The 27,873-nt window shown below is 28.7% G+C and overlaps 4 protein-coding genes and 1 non-coding gene across 6 annotated transcripts; 1 reads left to right on the top strand and 4 right to left on the bottom strand.

Annotated features, from left to right (window-relative positions):
* Nucleotides 1-373: 373 nt before the first annotated feature.
* LOC123290492 (thiamine transporter 1) lies at nt 374-2,766 on the bottom strand. The gene is made up of 3 exons (XM_044870708.1): nt 2,455-2,766; nt 1,722-1,926; nt 374-1,231 (listed from the first exon to the last, which is right to left on the bottom strand). The coding sequence occupies exons 1-3, from the start codon at nt 2,758-2,760 to the stop codon at nt 480-482; spliced, it is 1,263 nt and encodes a 420-aa protein (XP_044726643.1). The 5' UTR covers nt 2,761-2,766; the 3' UTR covers nt 374-479.
* A 920-nt stretch (nt 2,767-3,686) lies between these two features.
* On the top strand, nt 3,687-4,776 carry LOC123290528 (peptidyl-prolyl cis-trans isomerase NIMA-interacting 4). 2 transcript variants are annotated; one of them, XM_044870753.1, is made up of 2 exons: nt 3,687-3,833; nt 4,435-4,776. In XM_044870753.1, exons 1-2 carry the CDS (start codon nt 3,773-3,775, stop codon nt 4,752-4,754), a joined length of 381 nt encoding a protein of 126 aa, XP_044726688.1. In that variant the 5' UTR covers nt 3,687-3,772; the 3' UTR covers nt 4,755-4,776. The 2 variants fall into 2 exon arrangements, with proteins under 2 accessions (XP_044726688.1, XP_044726687.1); XM_044870752.1 differs by having other exon boundaries at nt 3,687-3,845.
* A 391-nt stretch (nt 4,777-5,167) lies between these two features.
* Nucleotides 5,168-13,788, bottom strand: LOC123290518. The gene is made up of 4 exons (XM_044870739.1): nt 13,575-13,788; nt 6,934-7,069; nt 6,388-6,737; nt 5,168-6,256 (listed from the first exon to the last, which is right to left on the bottom strand). The coding sequence occupies exons 2-4, from the start codon at nt 7,061-7,063 to the stop codon at nt 6,080-6,082; spliced, it is 657 nt and encodes a 218-aa protein (XP_044726674.1). The 5' UTR covers nt 7,064-7,069; nt 13,575-13,788; the 3' UTR covers nt 5,168-6,079.
* Nucleotides 13,789-19,348: 5,560 nt separating this feature from the next.
* On the bottom strand, nt 19,349-19,420 carry Trnag-ucc. Its single transcript has one exon. It is a non-coding gene; the product is annotated as a tRNA-Gly (tRNA).
* A 1,634-nt stretch (nt 19,421-21,054) lies between these two features.
* On the bottom strand, nt 21,055-26,683 carry LOC123290489 (tubulin beta-1 chain). The gene is made up of 2 exons (XM_044870705.1): nt 26,527-26,683; nt 21,055-22,650 (listed from the first exon to the last, which is right to left on the bottom strand). The coding sequence occupies exons 1-2, from the start codon at nt 26,581-26,583 to the stop codon at nt 21,364-21,366; spliced, it is 1,344 nt and encodes a 447-aa protein (XP_044726640.1). The 5' UTR covers nt 26,584-26,683; the 3' UTR covers nt 21,055-21,363.
* Between the last annotated feature and the right edge of the window lie 1,190 nt (nt 26,684-27,873).

Below are 27,873 nucleotides of genomic sequence, written 5' to 3'. Positions count from 1 at the left end.
CCACCGGCAAAAGCTAGACGTGCTCATCACATTTACGTCTTTTTTTTAAATAAAACCTAAAAAGACTGGATAAAAATCTAAACTATCTAAATAATGTATTAAATTGATCTATTTAAAAACTTAAGGCTATATAAGGCGAATACCTACATAAGTATACTTATATCTTTGGCTAAGAATTCAAAAAGGCATAAAATAAGTACAAATCGTACAAATAGGCACAATTTAATCACATGTAACTCGATATAGAAGTGTGGCTTAATAATCCAGCCTTCGATTTTAAATATTCGAATTCATTTATTTTTTCTAAAATTACTATAAAAAGTTTTGTAAGTTAAACCATTAAAAAATTTAGACTAAACTTATAATACCGGCATATTTTACGTATAAATTGACTCAGAAAATAATTTTCACCGTTAAGGTATTGATAATTTTTGATTGTGAAACAAATCGCTCACATTGAATTTTTGTCAAAATCAATCCTATTGTAAATTAACCTCCAATTTTTGTTTTTTATGCCCAAACAAACTAAACAAACCGATAATGACAAAAAATGCTCCCAAAAATATATGCAATCCACTGTACACCAAATACTGATTATAAATATGCAACTGAAAACCGGTTTCCGATATAACCGTAAACGTGAGAATCGATTGTAAACTTAACGCAAAGAACGTATTAATACCAAACACCAGGCCATAACTGTCATCCATTAGTTTTTTGGCCACTTCGGATGTGGCCACAGTGATCAAGAACTGATAAAGTGTACCAAAAACAACATACGCCACATAACTTACGAAAATCTCCTTGTAAATAGTGGCGCATAATAAAATTGAACCCGCTAGCATGGTACACAACCCTAATGTTAGTTCGCCATATTTAGTCCAATTCACTGTCAATATCCCAGCAACAAGAGCTGCCGTCGCACTTAAAATGGTTAACAACGCTTCCACACCACCATTGTAAATTTGATGATCGTTTTCGCCAACAATGTCACCCCAAAATACTTGCATGTACGCACATACTTGTGTGTAGCCACAAGTAGCCAATGCCCACCAAAATGACCATTTTAGGACGTGATATGACGAGTATGATGTTGTAAAATGTTGCCATAGTAGCGTGAATGCTTGGAAACATGTGGTCCGTTCTTGATTGTTTTCAGATACTTGATTGAAGTAGATACTTTTTGGTACAGATGGTAACGTTAAGCCCCAAATTGCAGATAAAGTTAAAGCTGAAATTAAATTGAAAAATATTTATTTACAAAATTAAATATGTTCTTTTTTGTTAAAATTTTAAAATTCCTAAACTTTTTCTGAGTAGGATTGAAAAATTTTTAAATTTCTTACTAATAGTAAGATAACTTTTTGAAAAACAATTTTGATTATAAAAATTATTCCATAAAACTTGCAAAATCTGATAGCTATCTATAATCTATATATCTTGATAAATAAATGAATGACATCCCTATTGCTTTATATCTTGTGTCAAATATTAATAGTTACAAAATACTAACATAGATGTCACCATCAATCAAACTAAATTTAAAAAATGGCAGTTTTTATTATTACCTACTTAACACAATCTTTTTTTATACAAAAATATGAAATGTGATATTAAATATTAATTTTAATCTTATCGTTATCAGTGATATTGTAATAATTGCATAATTATAAATGGCATGTGATTAATTAACTACAAAGTATTTAAAAAAAGAACGTTACCTGTTAATGAAAGATAATTAAGATCCCTGTAATCCATAAATCCAAGTGAGATTCCAAGTTGTGATATCACAGCAGCCAAAAATCTACCAATTAGTGTACTAGCTCTGGCATGTGACGTCACTTGTTGATAATGCTCTTTATTCACTTTAGCATACATATAAGTATAATAAGCCACTTCAGAGGCATTGGCTAAGCCATAAAACACCTAAAAACATTCTCAAAAATTTACATTCTTAAAAAAAAAAAAGACGCTTTAATAGACACTTCCAAAAAAAAATTATCCCTCACTTTTTTTGTCTTAAAAGTTAGTTAAAGTATAAAAAATGTCATCAAAGCTCTCGAAACCGTTTTTTAATCGTTACATACAATTATTAATAATTCCAGACAGTTTCGGTAGTGGCTAATCAAAGAATAGGTATTACCGACTGGTATTTTCAAAAAGGTTTGTTTCCATAATGTCCCACAAGTCACAAGTGCACTTGTTGAAAGTGAACTAGTTGGCTTTATATTTGTGGGTAGACACTTTTAAAAAAAAAGCTATTGAGACATTCAGGCTTCCGTACTCTGAAGTGTTTTAATGTCACAAGTTTTATATTTATTGCAAAACACTTTTAAAAGTAAATATTTATAGGAACCATTTTTTTTTGGTCCTTACAAACGATTCGACGTGTTTTTGGTGGTATGTATATTGAAAAATTAGATTGGAAGTGTTTATTAATTAAAGTAAACTGACCTCAGCTATTTGTAAACCAATTAAAGTTGATGTCCATAAAAACAAGGACCATACAATAATGCCACAAACGCCCAATAATACAATTAACGGTTTATATCGACAAAAATCGGTAATTAAAAAGATAATAATTAAGAAAGCTAAATAACTGTAAGTACCGATTGGAAATACAAGTTGATTGATTTGTTCTGTTGTTAAATTCTTCCATGGTCCCGTAAAGAATTCAAAAATAAATGGTTCAGATGGACGGAATTCTTTTAAAAATCCAAATACGGACAACGATAAAGATATTTTTAACCAATCCTCCATTGTTATCAAAACTGTGTGTGTTTAAATGCACTGATATTTTACTTTTAAATAAATTTTAGTATCAAATGATAACTTCTTTTTTATAATTTTGACCTTTTATTTGATCGGATAGTTTTAAGATCTTATCAAACATTATTATTTCATTTTATAAAATTAAAATCACTTTTTGGTAGCCACCACATGCGTTTAAAAAAAAAGTATGCAAAACTATTATTAGTTTAAATATATAGTGAAGGAAATATGGCGTTTGACCCAGGAAACAACTCTGTACGAGCAGAATTTAAAGGAGCCGGTGGAAAATGTTTGTCTTAAGAAAAGATGTATTTTAATGATACCGCTCAAATTAGGTCACTTAAGCCCGTGTTGCTATCTGGGCGAACAAGAAAACTTGAGCAGCGTCAAATCGTAAAAACAATGTTTAGCTTTTTACGATTTGACGCTGCTGAAGATTTTTTTTTTCATTCAAATGGCAGTACGACCTAAACTGACTTTTTATCACATAAAAAGTATATCCTATTCTTATTATCAGGATTAATTTTGAGAGTATTGAATAAATAAATTTATAATCAATAGTTTTAATAAAGGTTTAATTGTCTTATTAAAAATGAGCTTATAAATTAATAACATTTTTTGCTTTTTGTCGCTTCTTTTTAAAATTTGATGCTGGACAGTTCTATTTTCTTGAAATTAAGTGAATTCCTAATTTAACGCTCAAAGAAATTACATCTTCTAATTTTAACGCTACACATACTTTATTTTTCAGCTAGGTGAGATCCTAATTTGTTGCTCAAAGCTAGTGTCAAGCTTCATCATAAAATTACATCTTTACACAAACATTTTCCACCGTTTCTCATAAAAATCAACTTGTGAAGAGTTGATTCCTAGGTCAGAATATTTTTTCGGCTTTATTTACTCCATTAAAACAGAAAAGTAAACATTACAGTTCTAACCTTACATTTTTGATATAATAATTATTATAAATAAATATTTAGCTATTTTATTAATATTATAAATGCCACCAAAAAAAGGAGGTGCATCCGGAAAAGGTGGAAAAAGCACAAAATCAGAAGATAGTGCTGATAAAGGTTTTATTATTAATTTATTTTAATTTCATTTCATTTCATTTTTTGTATAATTCTAACCTAACTTTTAAATAATTCAAGAATTGTGAGTTTTTGATAAAGAGTTTTTCAAAAACTTTATGCTCGAAAAGATTAATTACACAGATAATTTATTTTGTGAAAATCAACTTTATTAAAACAAAGTCACCGTAGCGGCGTTGATTGGGCTGATGATTATGATCCAGTCAAAATTCGATGTTTTTGCGAAGTATACTATTTTGTAAAGTTTTCACGGAGTATACTTGAAGTTTAAGAAGTAAATTTTTTTTAAAATTATATAACGCTGCGTTGGATAATAAATTACAAACTATATATTTTAAAAATTCATTTTTGTTGATATTCATTGATTAAGATACGAATTGATATTGGATGGTGCAGATGAGTAAAAATTAGGCCTCAGATCGAAATTTGCTAAACAACTTTTTCGTTAGATTAGTTTATTCACAAAGATCACGATTCTACGGTTAATTATAGAACACTCTGTTTAGCCCCCTCCTGATTTTTCCACAAGGGAATTGTTACAATTACTTTTTAAACTTGTATAAATTTGTAGGTGGCGCTGGGAAAGAAAAGAAAGGAGGAACAGCGGTAAAAGTACGTCATATATTATGTGAAAAACAGGGAAAATGTTTAGAAGCATTAGAAAAAATTAAAGCTGGTCAAAGATTTCCGGATGTGGCAGCTGCATACAGTGAAGATAAGGCGCGTCAAGGTGGTGATCTAGGTTGGATGACTCGAGGTTCTATGGTCGGTCCATTCCAAGACGCTGCCTTTGCATTACCTGTCTCAACTGTAAATAATCCTGTTTATACTGATCCACCCATTAAAACCAAATTTGGATATCATATTATAATGGTCGAGGGCAAAAAATAAAGTTTTGTTAATTTTGTATAAATTACTATTTTATTATTTTTTTTATTACGCCTTTTATATCCAGAACTTATTGTATTTATATTTACAATCCGGGAATTTCAGGGAACGAGGGAATATTCAACACGAGTTAGGAGCACCACCAGTTGTAAAGATTAAAAAAAAACCGTTAGATGGCAGGAAATCTAAGAATTGATGTTTTTCTTTTTTTATTAAATAATTTTATTAACTAAGTATTTTCTTTAATTAAATAAAAATAATATGATTTATTATTAATAAAGATATAATAATAATAATAATTACATAAAATATTTATTTATTTATTTATTATTAAAAATTAAAATTACAAATAAATTATACATTTTACATTTTACATTACATAATTTATAATAAATATAAACGTAATTAAGATCAGCCTTCTTGTCTGCTTTCAACTCAATATTCTATTCTCTATTTTATGGGTAATTAAGGCCAATATGGTTGCACATTAATAATACATGCCCAGTCAAGATTGATGATATTTGAGTAATCGGAAAAAATAGATCCGGAAAAAAGAGATAATATAGTCGAGTTCTGGCTAAAAGGTATTGGCACCCTACCAACCCTTGAATATTTTTGTTGGAAAATTTCTTTATTAAAAAAATTTTTTTGAAGCATTTTGAAATTTTTATATCAAGAAATTAAAAAATCCAAAGATAGACCAATCAGTACGTCCAATCAGACCAATCAGTTTCTTGGAACCCATTGGGACAATTTTAGTCGAATATTGTAGTAAATTTAGTATCATCTTGAAAAAGATCTATCAACTACCCTTTTAGAGTTATAATCGCCAAAAATATTTGACAAATTTACGCTTGGCGCTCGAGGGCACAATCTTGGATTATTTATTGAGCCAAGATCATAAACAAGTCTGGAAAAAATCAGAACTACCGGATTTAATGCAACCTCTAATGCTTCAAGTTACTGGCCTAAATAGCTGCAGAGAGGTGAGTAAAATTACCAACATTACCATCGAACTTGACTAGTTGACGTAGATTATTGAGTTGGGGTTCATACTAAACGCTTTATCATCCTGGGGTTAAACACGAAGGCGAACATCTTACAACAACGACAAAATCAAGTGCAAAGCATCGCATACCAAACGAATCGATTTTACTCACTTTGTGATGATCTTCAGTGTTGGGTACTTGATTTTTATCGCTGATGTTTAATATTTGCCTTCGTGTTTGGCCGTAACTTTTGATAGAGATAGACAGACACAACATAAAATAAGATAAAATAATAAAACACTTGTAAACATTGATTTAAATAAATTAGAAATAATAATTTTAAACTCTTAAATTTGGATTCGTGTAACGGACATACTTCAAGAGGGCATCGTTCTCTTCGCACACCCATGGTTTACGATGGTGACAGGCCACATCATGCCAATGGATACCATCGTTGTAGAATTCATTTAATATGGCTAGACAGTTCTCTGGTGGGCCACCTTGTTGGATTGGTTCCTGGAATACAAACAAACAAAAAACTCAAATTATTTTTTTTTTAATTACCAAATCCTCTTTTGGTAACTGTGTTATGGCATTAACAAAGGACGTAAGCAAGAATGAAAACCCTGATAAAAAATTGAACTAACCCGATTATCTGGCTGAGGTTTTCCAATACCACCAGTTTCAGACCAATCATTCTGTTCACGAATGTTAGTTGGTGCTAATTTTTGTAATTCAGCTGTCCAGAACCAACCGTTGATGTGACGTGGCAACAAGTCAGGACGATTACATCCCTCAAAATCGCACAAACGACCGCTGGTCCAAATGTATTTAACATTCTCCTGTTTGATACGCTCTTTAATCCATTCGTTTTCCACGCGCGTCTCCAATGATATTAAATCCATGCAACGTTGTCTACAATAGTTTCTGGCTGACAGCCAATCTTCTTCCACGCCCTTCAATTGTGGCTCACGCCAACTGAATAAATATCCTTTGCCTGTAATTTAGAATATATCGAATTTAATGAGAAAAGTGGATAAAAAAGGCCTTTATAAGATGTCATTCTCTAAATTGAACAACTGGGGCATTTTTTATGAAAAATCTTGATGGAAAAATTATGACCCTCACTCCCCCTAAAATATTTCGAATTATTACATTTTTATTTATTAATTTAAAAACAAAGTAAGAATTACCATCTGGGCGACGTTCATGAATAGTTCTCTGGGCGCATGCTTCTGGAATTGGTGGTTCTAGAATTCTTCCAGGAGATTGTGCCAAAGCTATTCCAAATAATCCCAATAATGCTACTCCTATTAATTTCATTTTAACCTAGAAACAAATAAATAGTTTAAATTAGTCAACTATTTTTATTAAAAAAATGAAAGCAAAACTGAGTAAAAAAAGTAAGCGCTATATTTATAATATATGAAGATATGGTAGGAACATAGTTCCAACTGGGTGTCCCACGATTCCCCGTTTTGGGTTTTTTTTTTTTGGATTATAATTGGATGACTCGGTACATGATGATTGACCCCGATTGGCAAATAATTATTGGCCATATTGGGAAGTGACCCATGAAATGAATTAATCATTGAAAAGTTATAAAACAATAAACATTGATCAATAAATTTTATGATCCATCATAAAAATAATTGTTTTTTTGATGTACCCTTGAAATCAATTGAATTATGGACCGAATAAGGAAACAATTGTTGCAACAATTATTTGTGTAATGTTAACCATGAAAAATCCAAAAACAAAAAAACATTTATGGTATGATTGCTCAAATAATCTGTATAAAATTTCAAATCAATATTAATATAAATAACAAAAATATGACGGTGTCTTCATCTTAAATGCAACACACGTATATAAATTTAGTAATAATTTTGTAACTAAACAATGATATTACTTATATTTATTAAAATGATTCATATTTATAATTTATGAATAATAAATATTTAAGATTTACTATTATTACCAAAACATATTGATTTCATTTGATTTGATTTGTTTATTAAGCAAGACATCGAGATCGCATCACTTTGATTGGCTAATTTTATATACAAATTAAATCAACAGCTTGTATTTTTATTCATTTAAAAAAAAAAAACTCTTAGACTATAAAGATGCTTGTAGTAAAAGTGTATATACAATAATAAAACATACAAGCTGTTTAACTAAAAAGAATATGAACCAGTCCCCAAATATGTAAATCATAATAAAATTAAAAAGTTTTTATTGATTACATTATTAATGAATTGATTAAGAAATCAATGAATTTAATCAATTCTAATTTATCATTAAACATTTATTGATTAAGTAATTATTACTTAGTAGGTATATTTAATTTTATGATAATTTTATTTCAATAACTTATGTTCAAAAGTTTTGTCATCTTTTAAAACAAAAAAAAATTGTGTGAAATTTTTATTGCAGACATTTCAATATTTTATTTTGAATTTAATACAGGCTGGCCTTCAAAAGGTTATTGCTAGAAAAGCAACTTATTTTCTGTATGGAAAATTAGAATGGCATTCTTTAATTATAAAACTATATCATATTAAAACAAGTGAAAATAAACAATTAAGTCAAGATTGATAAAGATAGCTCTCGCTTATCCCCTTTCTATAACACTCGAAATAATTGTAAGGATTGTTTTACACAGCTAAAATATATGTATGGTTTTCTATTTTTTTAAATGTATAATAGTCGTAATTATTCATTATGAGTATATCAGAGAAGATGGCCGTGAAATATATTACATTGACTATTTTTACAAAAATCTGTAATTCATGGTAATGTCAAATTAAATTAATTTTTATTATTTTTTTATTGATATATCTTTATAAATTATATCTCATGTGTTAATTTGAAGTATCAGCTATATTACTGTACAGTTTCATTAAAAATCATTCGATAGTTTTAGCGTGAAAGCGTAACAAACAAACAAACAAACAAACATGCTTACTTTCGCATTTATAATATGAAAAGCAATTAACTTAATAAAAAGATTGATAGATATTAATTAATAATAGAAGCTAAGTGATTCATTTGCCTTGTGATGAGTTCATTAATTATTATAAGAACATTTTAGAAGGTTCATTAATCATTATCTACCTAATGACTGTAATTGTAGCAAACAAATTACTAACTTTTAAATTAAAATGCATAAAATTAATTATAAGATTGCATTTGTTGTAAAGTAATTTATGTGACAATTATAAATAAATAACAAACAATTGAAGACCTTCAGACCTTGCAAGTGCGGTTTTTAATTTAAAGGTTAATAGAATCGGTGCACAAATTATATGTAATAGTAATACATATATTAATTAAATCGTAATTAGTGGTAAAAATATTATTTATTAATTATTATCTCTTGATAATTCATTTAGAGTCAATAAAGGACGTACAATTTAAAATTTGTAAAATTTGCTGCATGAAATATAACTTATATTACAATAAACGAGCAGAAAAACAGGTTTAATACCTTCTTTATCAAAAGTTATATAATGCTTAGTGGTGCTTTTGCCCAGGGAGTGGTAGCCATCCTTTCAATGGGATGAAAAAATTTGCGTTAAAAATGGCAAGAAAAAACGATAGGCAAAAATTGTCATTTAAGTATATTTCGAAAAGTCAATACTTTCTGAGTTATTTACTAATAAAATTCGGGGTATTTAACGTTAAATAATTGAAAAATTTGATGTTTTTTGCAAAAAGTATATGAAACACTTTTTAAAGTACTATAAAAAACTTTGAAAATGAAAAATATATCAAGTCATTTATATGAAAATTAACCGAATATCCGAAACTGTTGAAAATTTCTTTCGAGAAACGGCAAAAAACTTTCTTTTCATTATAACTACGTTAATTTTTGAGCAAATCACTTAACTTTTTTCATCATTTTTATAAGGTAATACTTTAAAAAGTGTATGCTATCCTTTTTTAAATCGCCAATAACTCGGAAAGTTTAGACTTTTCGAGTTTTGTGGTATATCTGAATTCGAAGTCAAAAATTCATCCTTATAGAGAATAAATTGGTTTTTGGTGACGACCTTATGAATGAATACTTATTTCTTTGTAGTTTAAAATTAATAAAATCATTATTATTAAAATTAAATAATTAAAAATTCAATTAGCATCAAATCAAATCAAATAAAAACCTCAAATGAATAAATACTTAAATATAATTAATTTTAAAACAGTAAAGTTAAAAATATAAACCTAAAGTAGATAATTACTTAACGTAAATTATTTAATTATTTAAAACTTTCTTTTAAAATAAAAATGGGTGTTAATAAAACTTTCACACTAATGACACTGACACTAAACATGACTATGTGTTATTTGTTAATGTCATTGTCATACAACTAGGACTCATGTCATGAATACTAATTATATCATTCTTAAAATTCATTAAAATTTTAGCAAAACAATTAGCAGGTCCGTGATCAAGGCAAGGATTTTGTTCGTTCAAATCCCTCTCATTGACATCGACTCCTTTTCACTGGCGAATCAAATATATATATACATATTTAGAGCTCGGTACATTCTTTGGCTTTGTCTTTGAGTTGAGTACTTCAAACAGAAAACCTGGATCTTGACGAGGCTATCAAACTAACTGATAAGCTGAAGTTCAAATCCATGAGCGATATCTGCGATGAATACGACATAGAAGGGCGAAAGCAATTAAAAATACGCCAGCTTTACAAAAATGTGTGAGACAAAATTTATTAAAGACAATAATGATCATTTGTCTGTGTTAATAACTTTTAAGACCAGGTAAATTTTTAAGATCATTTCAATTGTTGGTGAAAGTTCTAGACACAAGCGAATGCCCTTGACAACTTTTGGCTAACACATTTTTCTGTAACAAGAATGTTTTCTTTCGATTAAATGCAATAATGACATATTTTGAAGTCATATTTCCTCCAAAAATTGGCGATTTTCGAAAATAAATGTTTTAAATAAAAAATATTATTCTGTCTCATATCTTTTAGGATTTAAATTCACTATTAATACTACTATGTCCCCCATCAAACTCTACAACTTTTGTTAAAGTTATTTTTTGATTAGTTAGCTTAAAAACGAGCTTTTATCCATAATCGATTAAAATAGTCCACTCTGTACATATAATAAAAATCTACGCTTACGCACTGCTGTGCTATATGATAAGATATTTATAATATTTTTATGTAAAGTCAAGTGAGTATATTTTTTTGGTAGCATGTGCTATACTATTTTATACAGATGCATAAATTTATAATGATATGCAATTGTTAAATATACTTAAAAGTATACTTAAAGTATACTTAAAGTTAAAGTAATACTTAATGTAGAAAATGGAACAATAAAATATTTATTTGTAATTATTTTGATTATAAGTATTCATTAATTATGTTGTAATTATCAATTTGTTCTTTACATAATGTTCTTTACAACTTACATACATCAGTGTATTTAATGTATACTAATAGAACACTACTGTAAACGAATTGCTGTTTTTTCTGTGTTGAATCACCCTGTAAGGACTTTCTGCAAAATTTAATGGCATATAATTAAATTTGTATTTATTTTACTTATAAATGAAAACTTTTTGTTTTGTTTAAAAGAGTTGACAAGATTTCTCTAATTTAAATAACAATGATACACTTTTTTTTATTTATTTAAAGTCGTCACGTCTACATGGATCATCACACTGGGACGGGCCATGGACCACACCCAAAATAAATATCAATAAAAATTTAATATATATTATTTGTTTTAAAGAATAAAAAGTATGTGTTACGAATTTTAATAAAAAAATGTTACTTGTATGACTAATTATCTTATTTTAAAATTCTAAAAGAATCACTTTTTAAGGTAGTTCTATCTTAAAAGTACGGTGTTTTTATAATTTAATACTCATGAAATTTATATTTTAAATTTTAAATTTTTTTAATGTATTTTGTAACGTCCTAAAATACAAATTTTATATGAGATGTATGGCTTTATATTTTCCAGAGGTATGACAAACATAAACTTAGGCGATTGCGTTCAAAACGAATGAATATATAAATAGAATGTGTAGGCGCATCTTACTCAGGTATTAAACTTGACCCAAGTTTTTAAGCTCAATGAAAAGTTCACTTTACTCGATAACTGATTATTGATAGATAATAAGAGAGTGATAAGATAAGAGAGTTATTAAAAAAGATCAGCTTGTATATATGGATAACTTTTTTTACATATATGATAACAACCACCTTAATGTTGATGACAGTTTAAGGATGTTTGTGTTTGTATTTTAACATCCGTGTTCTTGATTTTCTTTTTGTGGTCGCATCGGATCACAACACACACACATCAAGTGGAAAGTTTTAATTTTATTACATTATTTTAAATAATCTTGTGGGTTGTTCAATTCAAATAGAATATAAATACAGGGTGTCTTCCTTCCTTTTTTAAGTTCACATATGCTGCAAAAAATGACCTTCTAGCGAAACATGTTCTGCCGAAGAGTTGTAGATAAAAATTGAAAAACTTTTGTATGGGATTTTTTTCAAGTTTCATGAGAAAATCATGAAAAAAATTATAGATTAATTTTAATTGTAATATTTTTCTGATTTATGGCGTTAAAAATATGAAATTTATGGGATTAAAGAAAATATATTTTGAATTTCAGCAATGTTTTTAATACCGTTCATTAAAAATACTAAAATTAAAATATCTGTCAATGTTATTTTTGTGATATTTGAGCCATATTTGATAAAATAATAATTGTTAAAATCAATTTAAGAAAAAACACCCCGGAAACGATCATAATTTAATATAGGTAGTTTATTATAGCTTACTGTGCTTTGTTTTAACATGACAGGAAGTTATGTATCAAGTCAGTGCATTTTTCAATGACATGTGATGCTCTATTATAAGAATGTGATATCGATTTCAAAGAAAGTTATCGTGGTTATGAAATTCAATCTAATTAGATGTAAAAATATGAAGACGCGACACGTCTGGAAGAGAACTATCAAATAACTCAGAAATATAATGGGATTTAATTCAACTTCCTTAAGTGTAAGTGCGAGCAAAGCTGAGAAAGCTGAGGATTTGGTGCGAACGTCAGATCAATTAACACAGATTTCTACTCTGTCCAAAAATTTTTTTAGAAATAAATTTTTTGTACAATAAATCAACTTAAAGTTGTTGGTCCCTTGATCACAATAATTAACACAATTTTAGAGCCTGTTGCGGGACAAAATTTTGAATTATTTCATTTTAAAATTGTAATTTTTAACACACAGTACTTTATGGAATAATACTAATTGTACAAAAATTAATTGGTGAATGAGATTCAAAAAAGCTTTCATCATGAAGAAAATTTATCACAGATTCTAAAAAAAATATTACCTTACGGCGCCGCGCTTTCCAAAAAGAAAACATAAAAAAATTTTGGTTTTTGACGCTTTTTCGATATTTTTATAGCAATTTTTTACATTTATGTCATACAAATTGCCTAGTTTACAATATTTTTAGAGCATTAAGCATAAGCATAAAAAAGTTTCTCGAGCCTTTTTTATGTTTTATTCGGCAGAAAAACTAATGAATTTACCACAGGAACTAAAATTAACGCTTGCCGCTTTCAAATTTTATCCAGGTATTGACAATATGCTCAAAAAGTTCTAACAATTTCGGGGATCGAAAAAAAGCAAAAAAATTGTCTTTATCGTTAAAAAATTCGAAAAATAATAAAGTTCCAAAAAATGTTTAGATCTTTTTTCCCAAAATATTTTAAAAATTTTTCTAGAAATTCCAAGCACCAAATTAAGTATTAAATATTTATTTGACTTACGCCTTTTCGATTGCACCCAGAACACAAAAGCCAACTATGAAGCACCACTGAAGAAGATTTTAAAAACAATAAGAATCGAATCCTTATTTATAAACAACTGCACACTAGCTGTGACTCTGTTGAAGTGAAGTGGTAGTGACCTGGTGACCTCCTTGAAGTACTATACAATGGTGATGTTAATGCGTACAATCACAAACTATTTCTACTCATGTTGAAACCATCAACAGCGGTATTTAAAGAGTACGTTGGCTCTTAGACACAAGTGCGTACAAGTGGCATCTTCTTCAATATCACCTGTAGCTGTTACTCTGTTACTCATATCACAAAGCCAACCAATTTAACATGCATTCATCAAATACCTACGAAATTATCTCTACCGTCTTTCAATTGAATCAGTTTTACCTACCATAGCGCCCACTTCAAAACTTTTAGTCTGGCAACGAACAGACCTTAGTCCAGTCCTTCATTAATGAATTATAGTCTAGTCTAGCCGACAAGTTCAAATAGTGAAACAATGATCGTAAAAATACATGTGACAACTTGTTGGATTCGAAATGATGTCTAAACTGAAAAAAAAATTCTTAGTATCAACCGATATGAGGTTGTCTCAACCTCATCACGAGATCAAATATGGCCAGTGGGACAACGAATGTAATACTAAACTACCGTATAGGGTTAAGTGGTGAAGTTGACACAAACGCATGAGTTGTTTGTATGAAAGTAATATACTGTCTAACAAATTTCAAATATTGTTGTTTTGAAATGCAACATAGTTTTAAACAATCGTTTTTTTTTTATTGATTCTACCACTATATTATAACAAAATATTGATGTGATTGTCACAACGACATGAGTAGGTTTATTTTTTTTTAAATTCGATTTCTCCGAGACGCATTTGAATTAACAGCATGTGCATTCCTATTGATTTTAGTGCTTTAAGTCCACTGGTTTACCGGCTGTGCTACTGATAGTTGTATATATTTACACAAATATACTATATATTATAAAAATAATCAATAATAATCAAGTTTATTTCAAATTCACTGTTTAACTTCAATGATTTTGTATCAATGAATTCATATTTTAAATTCAATCGCATTCTATTGTAAATACAAATATGCTCCCAGAATGACTGGACTAAACAGAGTTGATAAAAATGCGTACCTGAAATAAAAATTTTTGAAAACGATTGTTAATGAGTGTGATATGACTTCAAAATATTTAAAAGTGAAAGTGCTTCAATTAATACTAGTTAACGCCTGTACTTGCACCAAACAGAACATGATTTATCCATTTCTAAAATTATTTAAGGCTTATCAAATTTTAACCTCCATGTATTCATTAGCAAACGAGTTGATCTGATTCCAGCAAACAATTTCTCTAAAAACACTAACGTCAGTCTTTTTTGTTTTATTCAAGTATTAATTGTAATGTCCGGAAAAGCTCCATTCTTATCAATTTAGATAATACTAGCTCAACCCGTGCGGAGTTCCGCTTCCGTTGTTACCGTAATCTGTGTGGCTACTTTGCACCCGTGGCAACGTAGAACAAATTTCGTAGGAAAGTAATGAAAAAAATACAAAGTTTTTAAATGAATATTAGGAGAACATGTATTAAAAATAGTAATTATGTGTCTATAGTATTAGGAGAGCATCTGTAAAAACTAACATGTTTGCCTAATAAACTTATTATTTATTTAAATTTATGATATTTTTCGCTCAAATTATTTGTCTAGAATGGCTGACATGGAAAAATCAAAATGGCTGACATGAAAGTTGAACGAAAAGAAAATTAAAGTGATAATACCAATAAATATTTATTTTAAATTTTATTATCTGTTGAATTATTGAGTTGTGTTCATTTTTAAATAATTTCTCCTTTTTTTTTGTGAATAAATAATAATTGTAAATAATAATAATAATTATTATAAATTGTAATTTGTTTAAACAATATAATAAATAAATAAATAAATAATTGTATTGTATTGTATTGTGTATGTTAAGTTAAACTATGTGTGTTACTGCTAATGCTAATGCTAATGTTATGCTGCGTACGTGCTAATTAGTTATTGGAAATTTATTTAAATTTAATAATAATATTTGTTACATACAAAACAGATCAGGACTTAATTCAACCAAATCGAACCGTCTAGGTCTGTCTAAATCATTCTAAATTAATTAAATTATTTATTAAGTGTTAATTTATTTAAAATAATTATATTTATTTATTAATTAGACCATTAATAAACTAAAAATAATATTCAAATTGTAAATTTTTTTTTTTTATATTTAACTTTGAGTTTAAACTTTTATTTAGCTTTCAATTTCATAAAAACATAAAAGCTAGTTTTTGGAACTAGCTAGTTTCCATATTTTTAATTTCTTATAAATCAAATTAGGGCACAAAATTTCCTGACGCTCTAACGCATCGAACACCGAAAACCAAATTCAAATCCGACTTATTGCACAAATTTTTTAAACTTTGATCAATTTGAGTGGTTTGTTTCTTCATCTAATACCTAGTTAAAATTCCTTTTTATTGATTTTCCCTCAATTGTTTCTCAGAACGTTAATGCCCATTTTAATTATATGTAGTAAATGACTTATTAAGTATCTGATCTGATCTGTATGTGAAGTGAAAGTATTTTAAATAAATACCTTCGTTCTAAGTCTGGCTACAAATTATTTAGATTCATAATAATAATAATAATAATATATAAATATTCTAATCACATTTCTAAGAATCTCTCATTAATGAACAATTTAAAAAAAAAATATATTATTAACGTCTTGCTATAAAATATTATTGATTTCATCTCGAAAATTGAAATAAAACCATTCTGGTTCTGTAAAAAAACAAGACAGTTGATCTGGAGAGTTCAGTCAAGTTCAGTATGAAGAGTCTATATGAGGAGTTCTCTACTAAATTGTCCATATACCCCAAAATATTTTTCCGAGACATAATAAATAATTTTCGCAATTCTATTAAAGAAAATTGTTTAAAAATGTGTCGATTTGTACTGGACTAAAAAAAGAAATGATGATTCTTTGGATAAACTCTTCAAATGTAAGTTGAACGTAAGTTTAGTTTAACCTTCAATATTATTTCAAGGCCTTTTAAAAGAATTTAATTATAAACTTATTATGTAAATGAAGAATCAAAATTATTTAATTTAAATATAATAAGTAGCTGTCTTTAAAGAAATTTTGAAAGTATTTAATTTAGAAATATCATGGAGCTTCTTCGTAAGAGTAACCGAAACTATCGGATATTCGAAATAAAAATAGTATCGATGTATATTCGGGATAAACTTCGAAACTACTGAATATTAATAAAGTTTAGCGGTTGGTTTTAGAGCAAAAAGGACGAAAATTTTGAGCCACTCCTGAACCTCTTGCTTAGAATGTTTTTCCAAATAACATCGATGAAAAATTTCCGGAAAATTCGTGAAAATGGAAAATTTTGTTCAAAAATTGAATGATTTATTTTTTCTCATGTTTTTTGGCCAAATTACTGCAAGTTTCTTCAATTTGTATTAGGAGAATATAATGCCAGGTAAGTACACTAAGATTTTCAGCAAAATATTTTCATTTTCTTTTTTATTTGCACATAAGGTGCAAATAGTTCGATATATAAATGGAACGAAACGAACAAATACTTAAAATTAAAAGTTTTATACTTATACAAGAAAAAGGTTTTTCGGGTTTAAACACTCACTTTCAATTTCTCTATCAGGTTGGTTTTATTGCAAAAAAAATAGGAAAACCAAATAAAATGAATATATTTATTTTGTTAATAATAAATTAAATTTCAAATATTATGAATGAATAAATCAATGTATATTGTTTATAATGTTCATTGATTGCATCTGCTTATGAATTTTATACACAAAACTATTTCAATAAATGCTACTTAATAATACAAAAAGTGACCTAGAAAATAAAAGCGACCTTAAATAAAATAAATTTAAAAAAATACAAAAAGCAATTGTTTAAATATAAAATACATTGTTTTGAATTGAAGCTTTTAAAATTTTTAACCATAAATCGAGGTAAAATGTTAGTTTCATAAATTAGCGGCAGAGGCACCACCATCGAAATGAATGTTAGTTCAATAATTTTTTCATAGGTGGCACTACAGTCGAAATTAAAAGTTAGTTCAATAAGTTTACCATAGATGGCACTGTCGTCGAAATTAAAAGTTAATTCAATAAGTTTATCATAGATGGCACTGCCGTCGAAATTAAAAGTTAGTTCAACAAGTTTAACATAGATGGCACTGCCGTCTAAATTAAAAGTTAGTTCAACAAGTTTACCATAGATGGCACTGCCGTCGAAATTAAAAGTTCGTTCAATATGTTTACCATAGATGGCATTTAGATGTATTTTTTTTTTGTAATCTTTAAATTTTTTCATTAAAACAATTTTTAAAATTCCTACTTTACTATATAATGTTTTCCTTACTACAAATAATAAAATAAAAATTTATTAATTAGTCAAAATGACAGTTTTAGAGTTTTATTATACATAATCATAACTAATTGATTAATTAATTAATCAATTAAATAAAAATAAATCAAAATATATTGTTTATAATGTTTATTGATTTGTTTATTAATTTTATACCCAAAACTATTTCATTAAATGCTAGGTGCAAATAATTCGCTATATAAACGAAACGAAACGAACAAATAGTTAAAAGTTTTATACTAATTAATTAATACCAGAAAAAAGAAAAAGGTTTTCAGGGTGAAAACACTTACTTACCATTTCCCTATCAGGTACTACTATTTCCCTTGTAGCTTATATTCTCCTAATACAAATGTTAAAAATTTTCATAATTTTTGGTGAAATTAGTTTTGAAAAAGTGACATGTGAAAATGGAATATTGGCTATATCTCGAAAACGGTTGGTTTTAGGCCAAAAAGGACGAAAATTTTGAGCCACTCCTGAACTTCTTGCTTAGAATGTTTTTCCAAATAACATCGATGAAAAATTTTCGGAAAATTCGTGAAGATGGAAAATTCTGTTTAAAAATTGAATGATTGTTTCTCATTTTTTTGTGTTTTTTGGCCAAAATTACTTCAATTTTCTTCAATTTGTATTAGGAGAATATAATGCCAGGTAAGTACACTTAGATTTTCAGCAAAAGATTTTCATTTTCTCTTTTATTTGCACATAAGGTGCAAATAATTCACTATATAAATAATTGGAACGAAACGAACAAATAGTTAAAAGTTTTATTTATATTAATTAATACCAGAAAAAAAAAAAGCTTTTTAGGGTGAAAACACTTACTTTCCATTTCCCTATCAGGGTACTACTATTTCCCTTGTAACTTATATTCTCCTAATAAAAATGTTAAAAGAATGTTTTTCCAAATAACATCGATGAATAGTTTCCGGAAAATTCGTGAAAATGGAAAATTTTGTTAAAAGTTGAATTGACGACGCTGTAAAATAGAAATACTTTTGCCATCTGTTATTGAATTTTGTGGTTACTTGCGAAAGAAAGGTACGACGGTAATAACTCATTCTACTAAAAAATTATTTGAAGAATAAACTACCTTTATTTGAGTTTTACTAAAGCTTATTGGTTTCTGTAACAGAGGTCACGTATTATCCAAATGTCTACAGGCATAGAGAATGGACTATGGACTGAGCAATATCCGCAAGGACGGCAAATACCGTTCTCTTTCTGTAACTGGCCGTCTTATAATATTTCTGCTGAATAAATAGATAGGAACATTTAGCCAATTCTCAAAAAAAAATTAAGTGCGATGGCCGGGAATCGAACCCGGATCAACTGCTTGGAAGGCAACTATGCTGACCATTACACCACCATCGCTTGTTACATGAGTTACAAAAATAAAATTAATTTCTTAAGAACTTGAATTATCATCATTTAAATTTTTGGAATGTATTTACTTATTTGAATAAACTTTTATCTAGTGACAAATAAACACCGAATTGAAAATGGTTTAAGCATTTCAGGTCCCAAATATAAGATAATAATTTGGACATCACAACAAGTCATTTCCATATTGGTCAGATTTGAGATAAAAGTTCAATTTTTGGAACTATGTTCCTTATCGCATGTTATAATTTGTTTACTAGTAAAAGAACAAAATCAGGCGGTCGCGGTGTATTACCAAAGATATTTTTAAAATAATTTATTATCTGTTAATTTTATTAAATATTTTGAAAATTTTCTAGCGTTATCAATTTAGATGTAGATTTTCATGTATGTACGTTCCTAAATAACATTTTTAAAAAATTGGCTCGATAGGTCGAGGTACAAAAGTTTCTCTTTGAAATGCTAAACTGATTCGACCAATAATAAAGTTCCAAATTTGTGTTCTGATTGAACAAGTTGAGTCATACAGTTGGTACAATGGTACACAATCAGTTAAGTAAGTATTTCCAAAATAAGCAACTTTTCCAGTTTGAATTCAACATAACCATATTTGTTCATACACATAATTTAAGATTTATTTATGGAAACATTTCACTTTCTAAAGTTCTCAGAATTTTTATTACCTGTTCAATCACAAATCACAAGTGAATTCAAACAAATACAAATACAACATACATACTAACATCTGATATCTACCTACTTTTTAATTTCCTTCATTCAAATTGTACACGTCAAATTGTACCTACCTTGTACACGTTGTACACTATTGTTCTGCTTTTCAAAAACATTATCTCAATTAACAATTCAAAAATCAATATTAAATCTGTGATGAATCTCGATTTCTTAAACGAATGATTTTATGAATTTTTAAGTTTTTTTTAGGTCAATTCTTAGTCTTAGCTTTATAATGGTTCGACTGTCGTCACGTGAATAGTGACCTAGGTATTTTGTAGTACCGAAAAAGCGTCACAAATCTAAGTTTTTTTATGTTATGTCCTGGTTCGATTATAATCCTTGATAATTTTCAAGATTTTCCAAGTCTTTGGTCATAACTAACTTGTACAGCTTATTCTTAAAATTTTCTTAATATTTCCATAAATTCTTATCATAGTTCCTGATAATTTTCAAGATTTTTCAGATCTGTAGCCATAACAGACTTGTACAACATGAATTGAACGGAAAATTTCTCAAGGTGCTTGATATTTTCTCAAAAATACTGATTGGATAATAATCCCTAATAATTTTCAGGACTTTTCAGTTCTGTGGTCATGTCTGATTTCAGTACTACACGAACTTAATGGAAAAATTTTATAACTTCTTAAGATATTTTCTTCAATTTCTAAAAATTTTCTTTATATGTTCATCAATCCTGGTTGAATTACAATCCTAGATAATTATCAAGATTTCGCAGGTCTGGGGTCATGCTTGATTAGTTTTACTACTGAATTAAACTTTTTTGAGAAAAACAAACCTTTATTATGTTCAAACTTTTCTTCTGATGATTATTTTTTCGCTGAAATATAAAAAAAAGGTTTTTTTTGTCGTAATATAAATAATATCGGTTGTAAGTTAGAATTTTTTAATATTTTCTCAGTTCTTCTGACAAATACGAATAATCAACATTAGGAATGTATATAACTGTACAAAACTTGCAATAATTTTTTTTTTTAAATAGTACGCCATTTTGAAAATGAAAAGTACAAAAAAAAAGAAAAATTAAATAATTAAAGCGCAGCCAGTGGTGGCCTAAAAAATTTCGAAAACGATGAATTCAAAATGAAACGTTAAACGATGAAAAACAAAACAAAGCAAATGGAAAACGAATGAAAGAAATGGGAGAGGGTGGATAGAGGGAGGATGCGGTTGTAAATAATTTAATTTTCATCAACTTCGGCTTCTTGTTCCTCATCGAATTCAGCATCCTCGTCGGCGGTTGCTTCTTGGTATTGTTGATATTCGCTGACTAAATCGTTCATGTTTGATTCGGCTTCTGTGAATTCCATTTCGTCCATACCTTCACCCGTGTACCAATGCAAGAAAGCTTTACGTCTGAACATAGCCGTGAATTGTTCGGAGATTCGTTTGAATAACTCTTGGATGGCGGTTGAGTTACCGATGAAGGTGGCTGACATTTTGAGTCCTCTTGGTGGAATATCACAAACGGCTGTCTTCACGTTGTTCGGGATCCATTCGACGAAGTACGAACTGTTTTTGTTTTGGATGTTAAGCATTTGTTCATCGACTTCCTTCATTGACATTCGTCCTCGGAAGACAGCGGCTACGGTCAAGTATCGTCCATGTCGTGGATCACAGGCAGCCATCATGTTCTTAGCATCGAACATTTGTTGGGTTAATTCTGGAACGGTGAGGGCTCGGTATTGTTGGCTTCCTCTGGATGTAAGTGGAGCGAAACCAGGCATGAAGAAATGTAAACGTGGGAATGGTACCATGTTGACAGCCAACTTTCTAAGATCGGCATTCAATTGACCTGGGAACCGAAGACAAGTGGTGACTCCCGACATTGTTAACGATACAAGATGGTTCAAGTCTCCATATGTGGGGGTGGTGAGTTTTAAGGTACGGAAGCAGATGTCGTAGAGAGCTTCGTTATCGATACAGTAGGTTTCGTCGGTGTTTTCTACAAGTTGATGTACGGATAAGGTGGCATTGTATGGTTCGACTACAGTATCGGATACTTTTGGTGATGGTACTACGGAGTATGTGTTCATTATTCTGTCTGGATATTCTTCGCGGATTTTCGAGATAAGAAGGGTACCCATACCGGATCCGGTACCACCTCCTAACGAATGTGTCAATTGGAAACCTTGTAAACAATCACATGATTCGGCTTCTTTTCGTACAACATCGAGCACTGAATCAACTAATTCAGCACCTTCTGTGTAATGACCCTTGGCCCAATTGTTTCCAGCGCCTGATTGTCCAAATACAAAGTTGTCGGGTCGGAAGATTTGTCCAAATGGACCAGAACGTACTGAGTCCATTGTGCCGGGTTCTAAATCGACAAGAATGGCACGTGGAACGTATTTTCCACCGCTGGCTTCATTGTAGTAAACGTTGATACGTTCCAATTGGAGATCGGAGTCACCATGGTATGCGCCGGTTGGGTCAATTCCATGTTCGTCGGAAATGATTTCCCAGAACTGTAATTAAAAGAAAACATATTTATAATAATATATAATTAAACAATTGCGATGCTTTTTATTCAAAAGTTGGCAATATTGTAAATAATTACTGATTTGTTGGTCTTAGGCCAGATATTTAAGTGGAGGGTATTTGACAGTCAAAAGGGGTAATTTGAAAGTCGTGTTTTCAATGACGTTCAAATACTAAAATTACTCTGCTCATGCCTGACTTGTGCCTGACAACTACTTCTCCAAAAAGAGGGCTAGGTACCTACGCTCCTCAAAGGTCGACTTTTTTGCGAGGTGTTCAAACTGAAAAACTGTGAAAGCTTTCAAATATGCCCTAATTATTCCCTTTTAGATATTTAGTTTAATTGTACTATTATTATTTTCCGATCTAAAATTTTCTCTCAGCCGGGAGTATTAGCAAGTCCCTAAAGCTTAAATTAAAAAAAAAAAAAGAAGTGCTTAACAAATGATTTCCTTTGCAATTGAAATAAAATTCAAATAAAAATATTGTTATTAATTTTAATGAGTTGAATAAAAAATGACATCAGATTTATTTTTAAAATAATTGCATAAATAAATAAATGATCTCATCTCATTACATTACAGATTGATTCTTGATTCGTCTGTTTTGTCTATCTCACTTTATTAAACATCAAATCAACTCTACTCGCACTTCAAAACACCTTTCAAAACTCACAACTCCTACTTATTATTCAAATCAAATAATAAATAAAAATTGTCGTCCTTATTTGGTCATGCATACAATTTATCAACTCTTATGCTATTTTCCATTTATACAGAGTGTTTCAGTTTAAACCCAACATTTATAAGCAGGAAGCCTGTGACAGTAAAATTGCACTTGACGGATTTCAAAAATTTCGCGTATATGAATCAATCTATTTATCGATAGGTACAATCAATATGTACCAGGCGTGCCCGGGTTTATGGTGTGACAATTCTAATCGTGACAGAAAGGTCGGTCACACCGATTCATAATTTATAAAACCAATTAAGTCCTTATCGCGGAATTATTTTTTTTCTTTAAATTTGTTTGCTTAAAGTTCTACTTTCGAAATAAAATTTAGTGTAGTAATATTTAATTGAAACAAGTATATCCAATTTAAAATTGCGTTTGCTACTTTTATTTATATCACTCTGTATGATCTTAATAACATGAGAAATATGATAATTTTTATTAAAAATCTGAGAAAATAATCATAAAAAATGGCATTGTGTGAATATTTAACTGTACATCCATTGTATTTGAAGCGAAAAAGAATTTTAATTCATAAAAAAGTCGATCTCACACAGCGATCGTGAAGAACTCTTAAAGTAAGTACAGTCCAACAGCTGGCGACGTATTTAGAGAAGATGTTGTAGGCAGGTTAAAAAACTCAAAAAAATATTTTAATAACTTCGTGAATCTAGAATCGGGATTCAAGACAGGATTTGCAGTATTTTTTAAAGTTAAAATATTCATGTTAGTACTTTAACTACTCTAAAGCATTTCTCTAAATTGGTGGTTAGCTCTTAGACTATAAAACAATAATAATTCATTGTATGCATCATAGATGATAGTAGAATAGAATAGATAAGTTCATTGGCCTAGAAACAGAAATAGCTGCACCTTCTTTAATTCCGGATAAATTTTATTTACTTACAACAAAGTTTTATGTCAGACCAACAAGATATTTTTAAGTCAAGTGTTTTTTGAAAATAAGTTTATTTTTAAAATGCATTTTTTTATTTTAAATTAGAAGTTCATCGGCATTACTTAAATTTATGGACTGAAACGTTTTAAAAAATTCTATAATCGCGTGATTTATTTTCGATGTCATCATGTTCAATGAGGGGGAGATGAAAAAAAGTTAACACGAGACATCATTATGTAACACTAAGTGCAAAGCACCGAAAAAAATATTCACCCTAAATAATAAGCGGGGAGTCCCCGTGTAAATAAAACTGCACTTACACGCATTTCGAAATTTCGCATATGAATCAATACTACATATTTAACGATTGGTACAGTATGGACAAGGTGTGTCAGGATATTCTGGCACAAATATTTTTAATAATTACAAGTCTTTTGCACTATTTTATTGTTAATATTATTTATTTTCAGGAAAATTTGGTGTGCAAATTCTTATCATGGCAGAAAGATATGTCACACAGATTTTTTATATATAGAGTGTTCCACGGTGATCGTCCATTACAAGTTGAATGAAATCTGAAAATTAGTAATCCACCATAACTGCTTGGGATATATCCGAAAAGATTTCCATATTTGTGACACTTCCGGTTATACTAGAAGTTGGCCCCGAAGATCGTTATTTCAAATGCCCTAATAATTTTTACGTAACTCGCTTAAGTCAATAATTCTGAGTATATTTTGTAATAAAGTGACCCTCGTTAATCGTTAACGTTTTCGAGATAAACGATATTTATTAGAAATTTTACAGCAAATAGACGTGTTGTAAAAAGGCTGTAACTTCCATACTACATTAGGTAAAAGCTTCCAGCCAGGCTTACTTAAGAACTAAAGAATTCAGCCATAAGTGAAGAACTTACTAAAGATACTCAGAATTATTGACTTAAGCAAATGAAGTAAAAATGAATAGAGCATTCCATTTGAAATAATGATTTTCGGGTCAACTTCCGATATAAACGGAAGTGTGACAAATCTGAAAATATTTTCGGGAGATTTATCCCAAGCAGTTATGATGAAATACAACTTTCAAAATTTCTGTTTGGTCTGGTTTTCCAGAAACTTCTTATGGGCTGTCACATGAGACACCCTGTATATGACACGTTTAATTGATTTGATTTTTATTCGAGAAAAAAAACTAGTTCGAAATATGCTTAAAAAAAAGAAAAATATTGGATGGTTTTAAACATTGATGAATAAAATGTAGCAAAATATTTTAAGTTTACAAAATTACACAAAATTAAGTAAAAAATATAAAAAATTTCTTTGCATGTTTTTATAGCAAGATGTCTGGTCAGAAAATACATTAAAAGTTAGAGTACAATCTGAAATTCATTCTTGCAAGAGAGGCACCCTAAAAAAACCATCTGTTCTTTTCATGTCTTTCAAATAATACAAAAAAAAACCGTTACAAGGGGAAGGGGGCAAGCCATAGAATACTTCAAAAAAAAAAATAAATTTACAGTTAAAATGTATGAAAAATCTAGCAAAAATTGTTTTTTTTTCTCTTTTTTATATTACAAAGTTCATATATATCTGTCTTTATTCATGTGTGATGCATGACTTCATTCTAGAAGTTCAATGGTCTAAATTTTTGGAATAAAATTAATTATAAAAAAATTAATTTTGTAATTAATTAATGCTGAGCAAAGATGCGTTAAATAATTTTAATAAAAAAAAATTAACACACGGTATTATGAGATGATGACGGTTGAAATGACGCCAACCCGGCATTTCATGAGGAAGCCATCTTGAAGTTTTAATCAATTTTATTTTTAGAATTTTTTACGATAATAAGTCAAAAAATAAAATATATAAATTAAACCGAAAACACGTTTTATAAAATTTAATTCACGGAAATAAACACAAAAAAATCACTTGTTTAAAACACTCACACAAAAAAAATCTAAAAAAGCTAAAAATATAATTATGACAAATTTGTTTTTCAAATTTTTCTCAAAAAGTCAAGGACATTTCTTTGGTGACACAATTCCAAATCATACGAGAAATTTTAGGAAATATTACTTTAAAAAAAAATTCTGCATTGCATACATTATGATCATGGGAATTGTGCCAACCGGCATTTTCACGTTTCACATTTTTTTGTTCTTTTTTCAAAGAAAATTTTGAAAAACAAATCACTACAAAAAAAACAATTGATATAGAAAAAAAAAACGTACCTTAGCTCCAATCTGGTTTCCGCACTGACCGGCTTGAATGTGTACGATTTCCCGCATATTGAGAATTTATTAAAAAATTGAATAAAATATGTGTAGTAACAATCAAATATGGCAGACTTGAACGAATGCCTACTTCTTTCTGAGCTGAGTGTGACCTCGTCAGACAGTTTTGTAGTGAAACGACGCCCAAATCATACAAGCTGATTGGTTCGTTCACTAGGCGTTGTTATCATACCAACTGTGACATAATCAAATGTTACTAGATTTAAAATTTTATATTATTTAATTTTATAAATTATTTATTATTTATAAACAAATTATCACAAGTTATATTTATAAAACTTTAATGAATTTAATAAACTCTTCACAACTTCTCTGGCATTGTTTTCTTATTAAATTTTAATTTTATCTTATCTAATTAAGTTATGATGTTTTAATGTCTTTTGAGCGTAATAGCTGAAATTTTTCAATATAAATTCAATATTTAAGAAGTTTAAGAAGTTTTATAAAGGTTTTATCATGTTTAAAATACAATTTAAACATTTCCTTTGGTAATTTTTTTTAAGTTTTTAGGTAGATTTATTTTTAAAATTTTGGTAGCATTTTAAGCGCAACGCCGGCCTACATTTAAATTATCGAACCTTGGTTTATAGGAGTCACTAGTCAGTCAATATGGCTCTTGTTCTTGTCTTGTATATCTGTTGTTATTCAAACAAATTTAGTAGTATGTTACATTTCCTTATAATTATGCAAATTTCATAATAAAATAATATTTAATAAGAATTGTTTTTTTTTTGTTTAAATATTATAAATGATTTAATAAACGAATCATTTTAATAAATATTTAAATGGTATTGAAAATAAAAAAATATAGCCATGACTTTGTTTTTGAAAAATATTTAGATAACAAGATATTCTTCTTTTTATATTTTTGTCTACTATGTTAAAAATTTTTTAATATTTTGATGAAATCAGGAGCTTTTTTTAAATTTAGTCTAAATTTTGTAAATCTTAGAAATGTTTTTTGATAGGAATAAAAATTTGGTACAAGGAAATAGATAACTAATTAATCGATTTTCAATTGACCATCTGTCAAAGGAAAAGAGATAGCAAGCTGTAATTTGTATAGCTGTTTATTTCGATTGTCCCCTATTTTTCGCATTTTTGAATGAATCGTTATTTAAATAAAATTTGTCACGTTTTTCCACAGTTTTTTAGAATTTATTCAAAAACTATGCATTTTAGAGAAAAAACGCTTTAGTCCAAAAATTTAGAGAGTAAAATTTTCTATCGATATGTGTATATAGTTTTTTCCGACTTATAATTTTCACCACACAGAGGGTAGAA

This window comes from Chrysoperla carnea, chromosome 1, assembly GCF_905475395.1.
Source record: "Chrysoperla carnea chromosome 1, inChrCarn1.1, whole genome shotgun sequence".
In the NCBI taxonomy this organism is placed as follows: domain Eukaryota; kingdom Metazoa; phylum Arthropoda; class Insecta; order Neuroptera; family Chrysopidae; genus Chrysoperla; species Chrysoperla carnea.
This window is presented reverse-complemented; position numbering and strand designations above follow the sequence as displayed.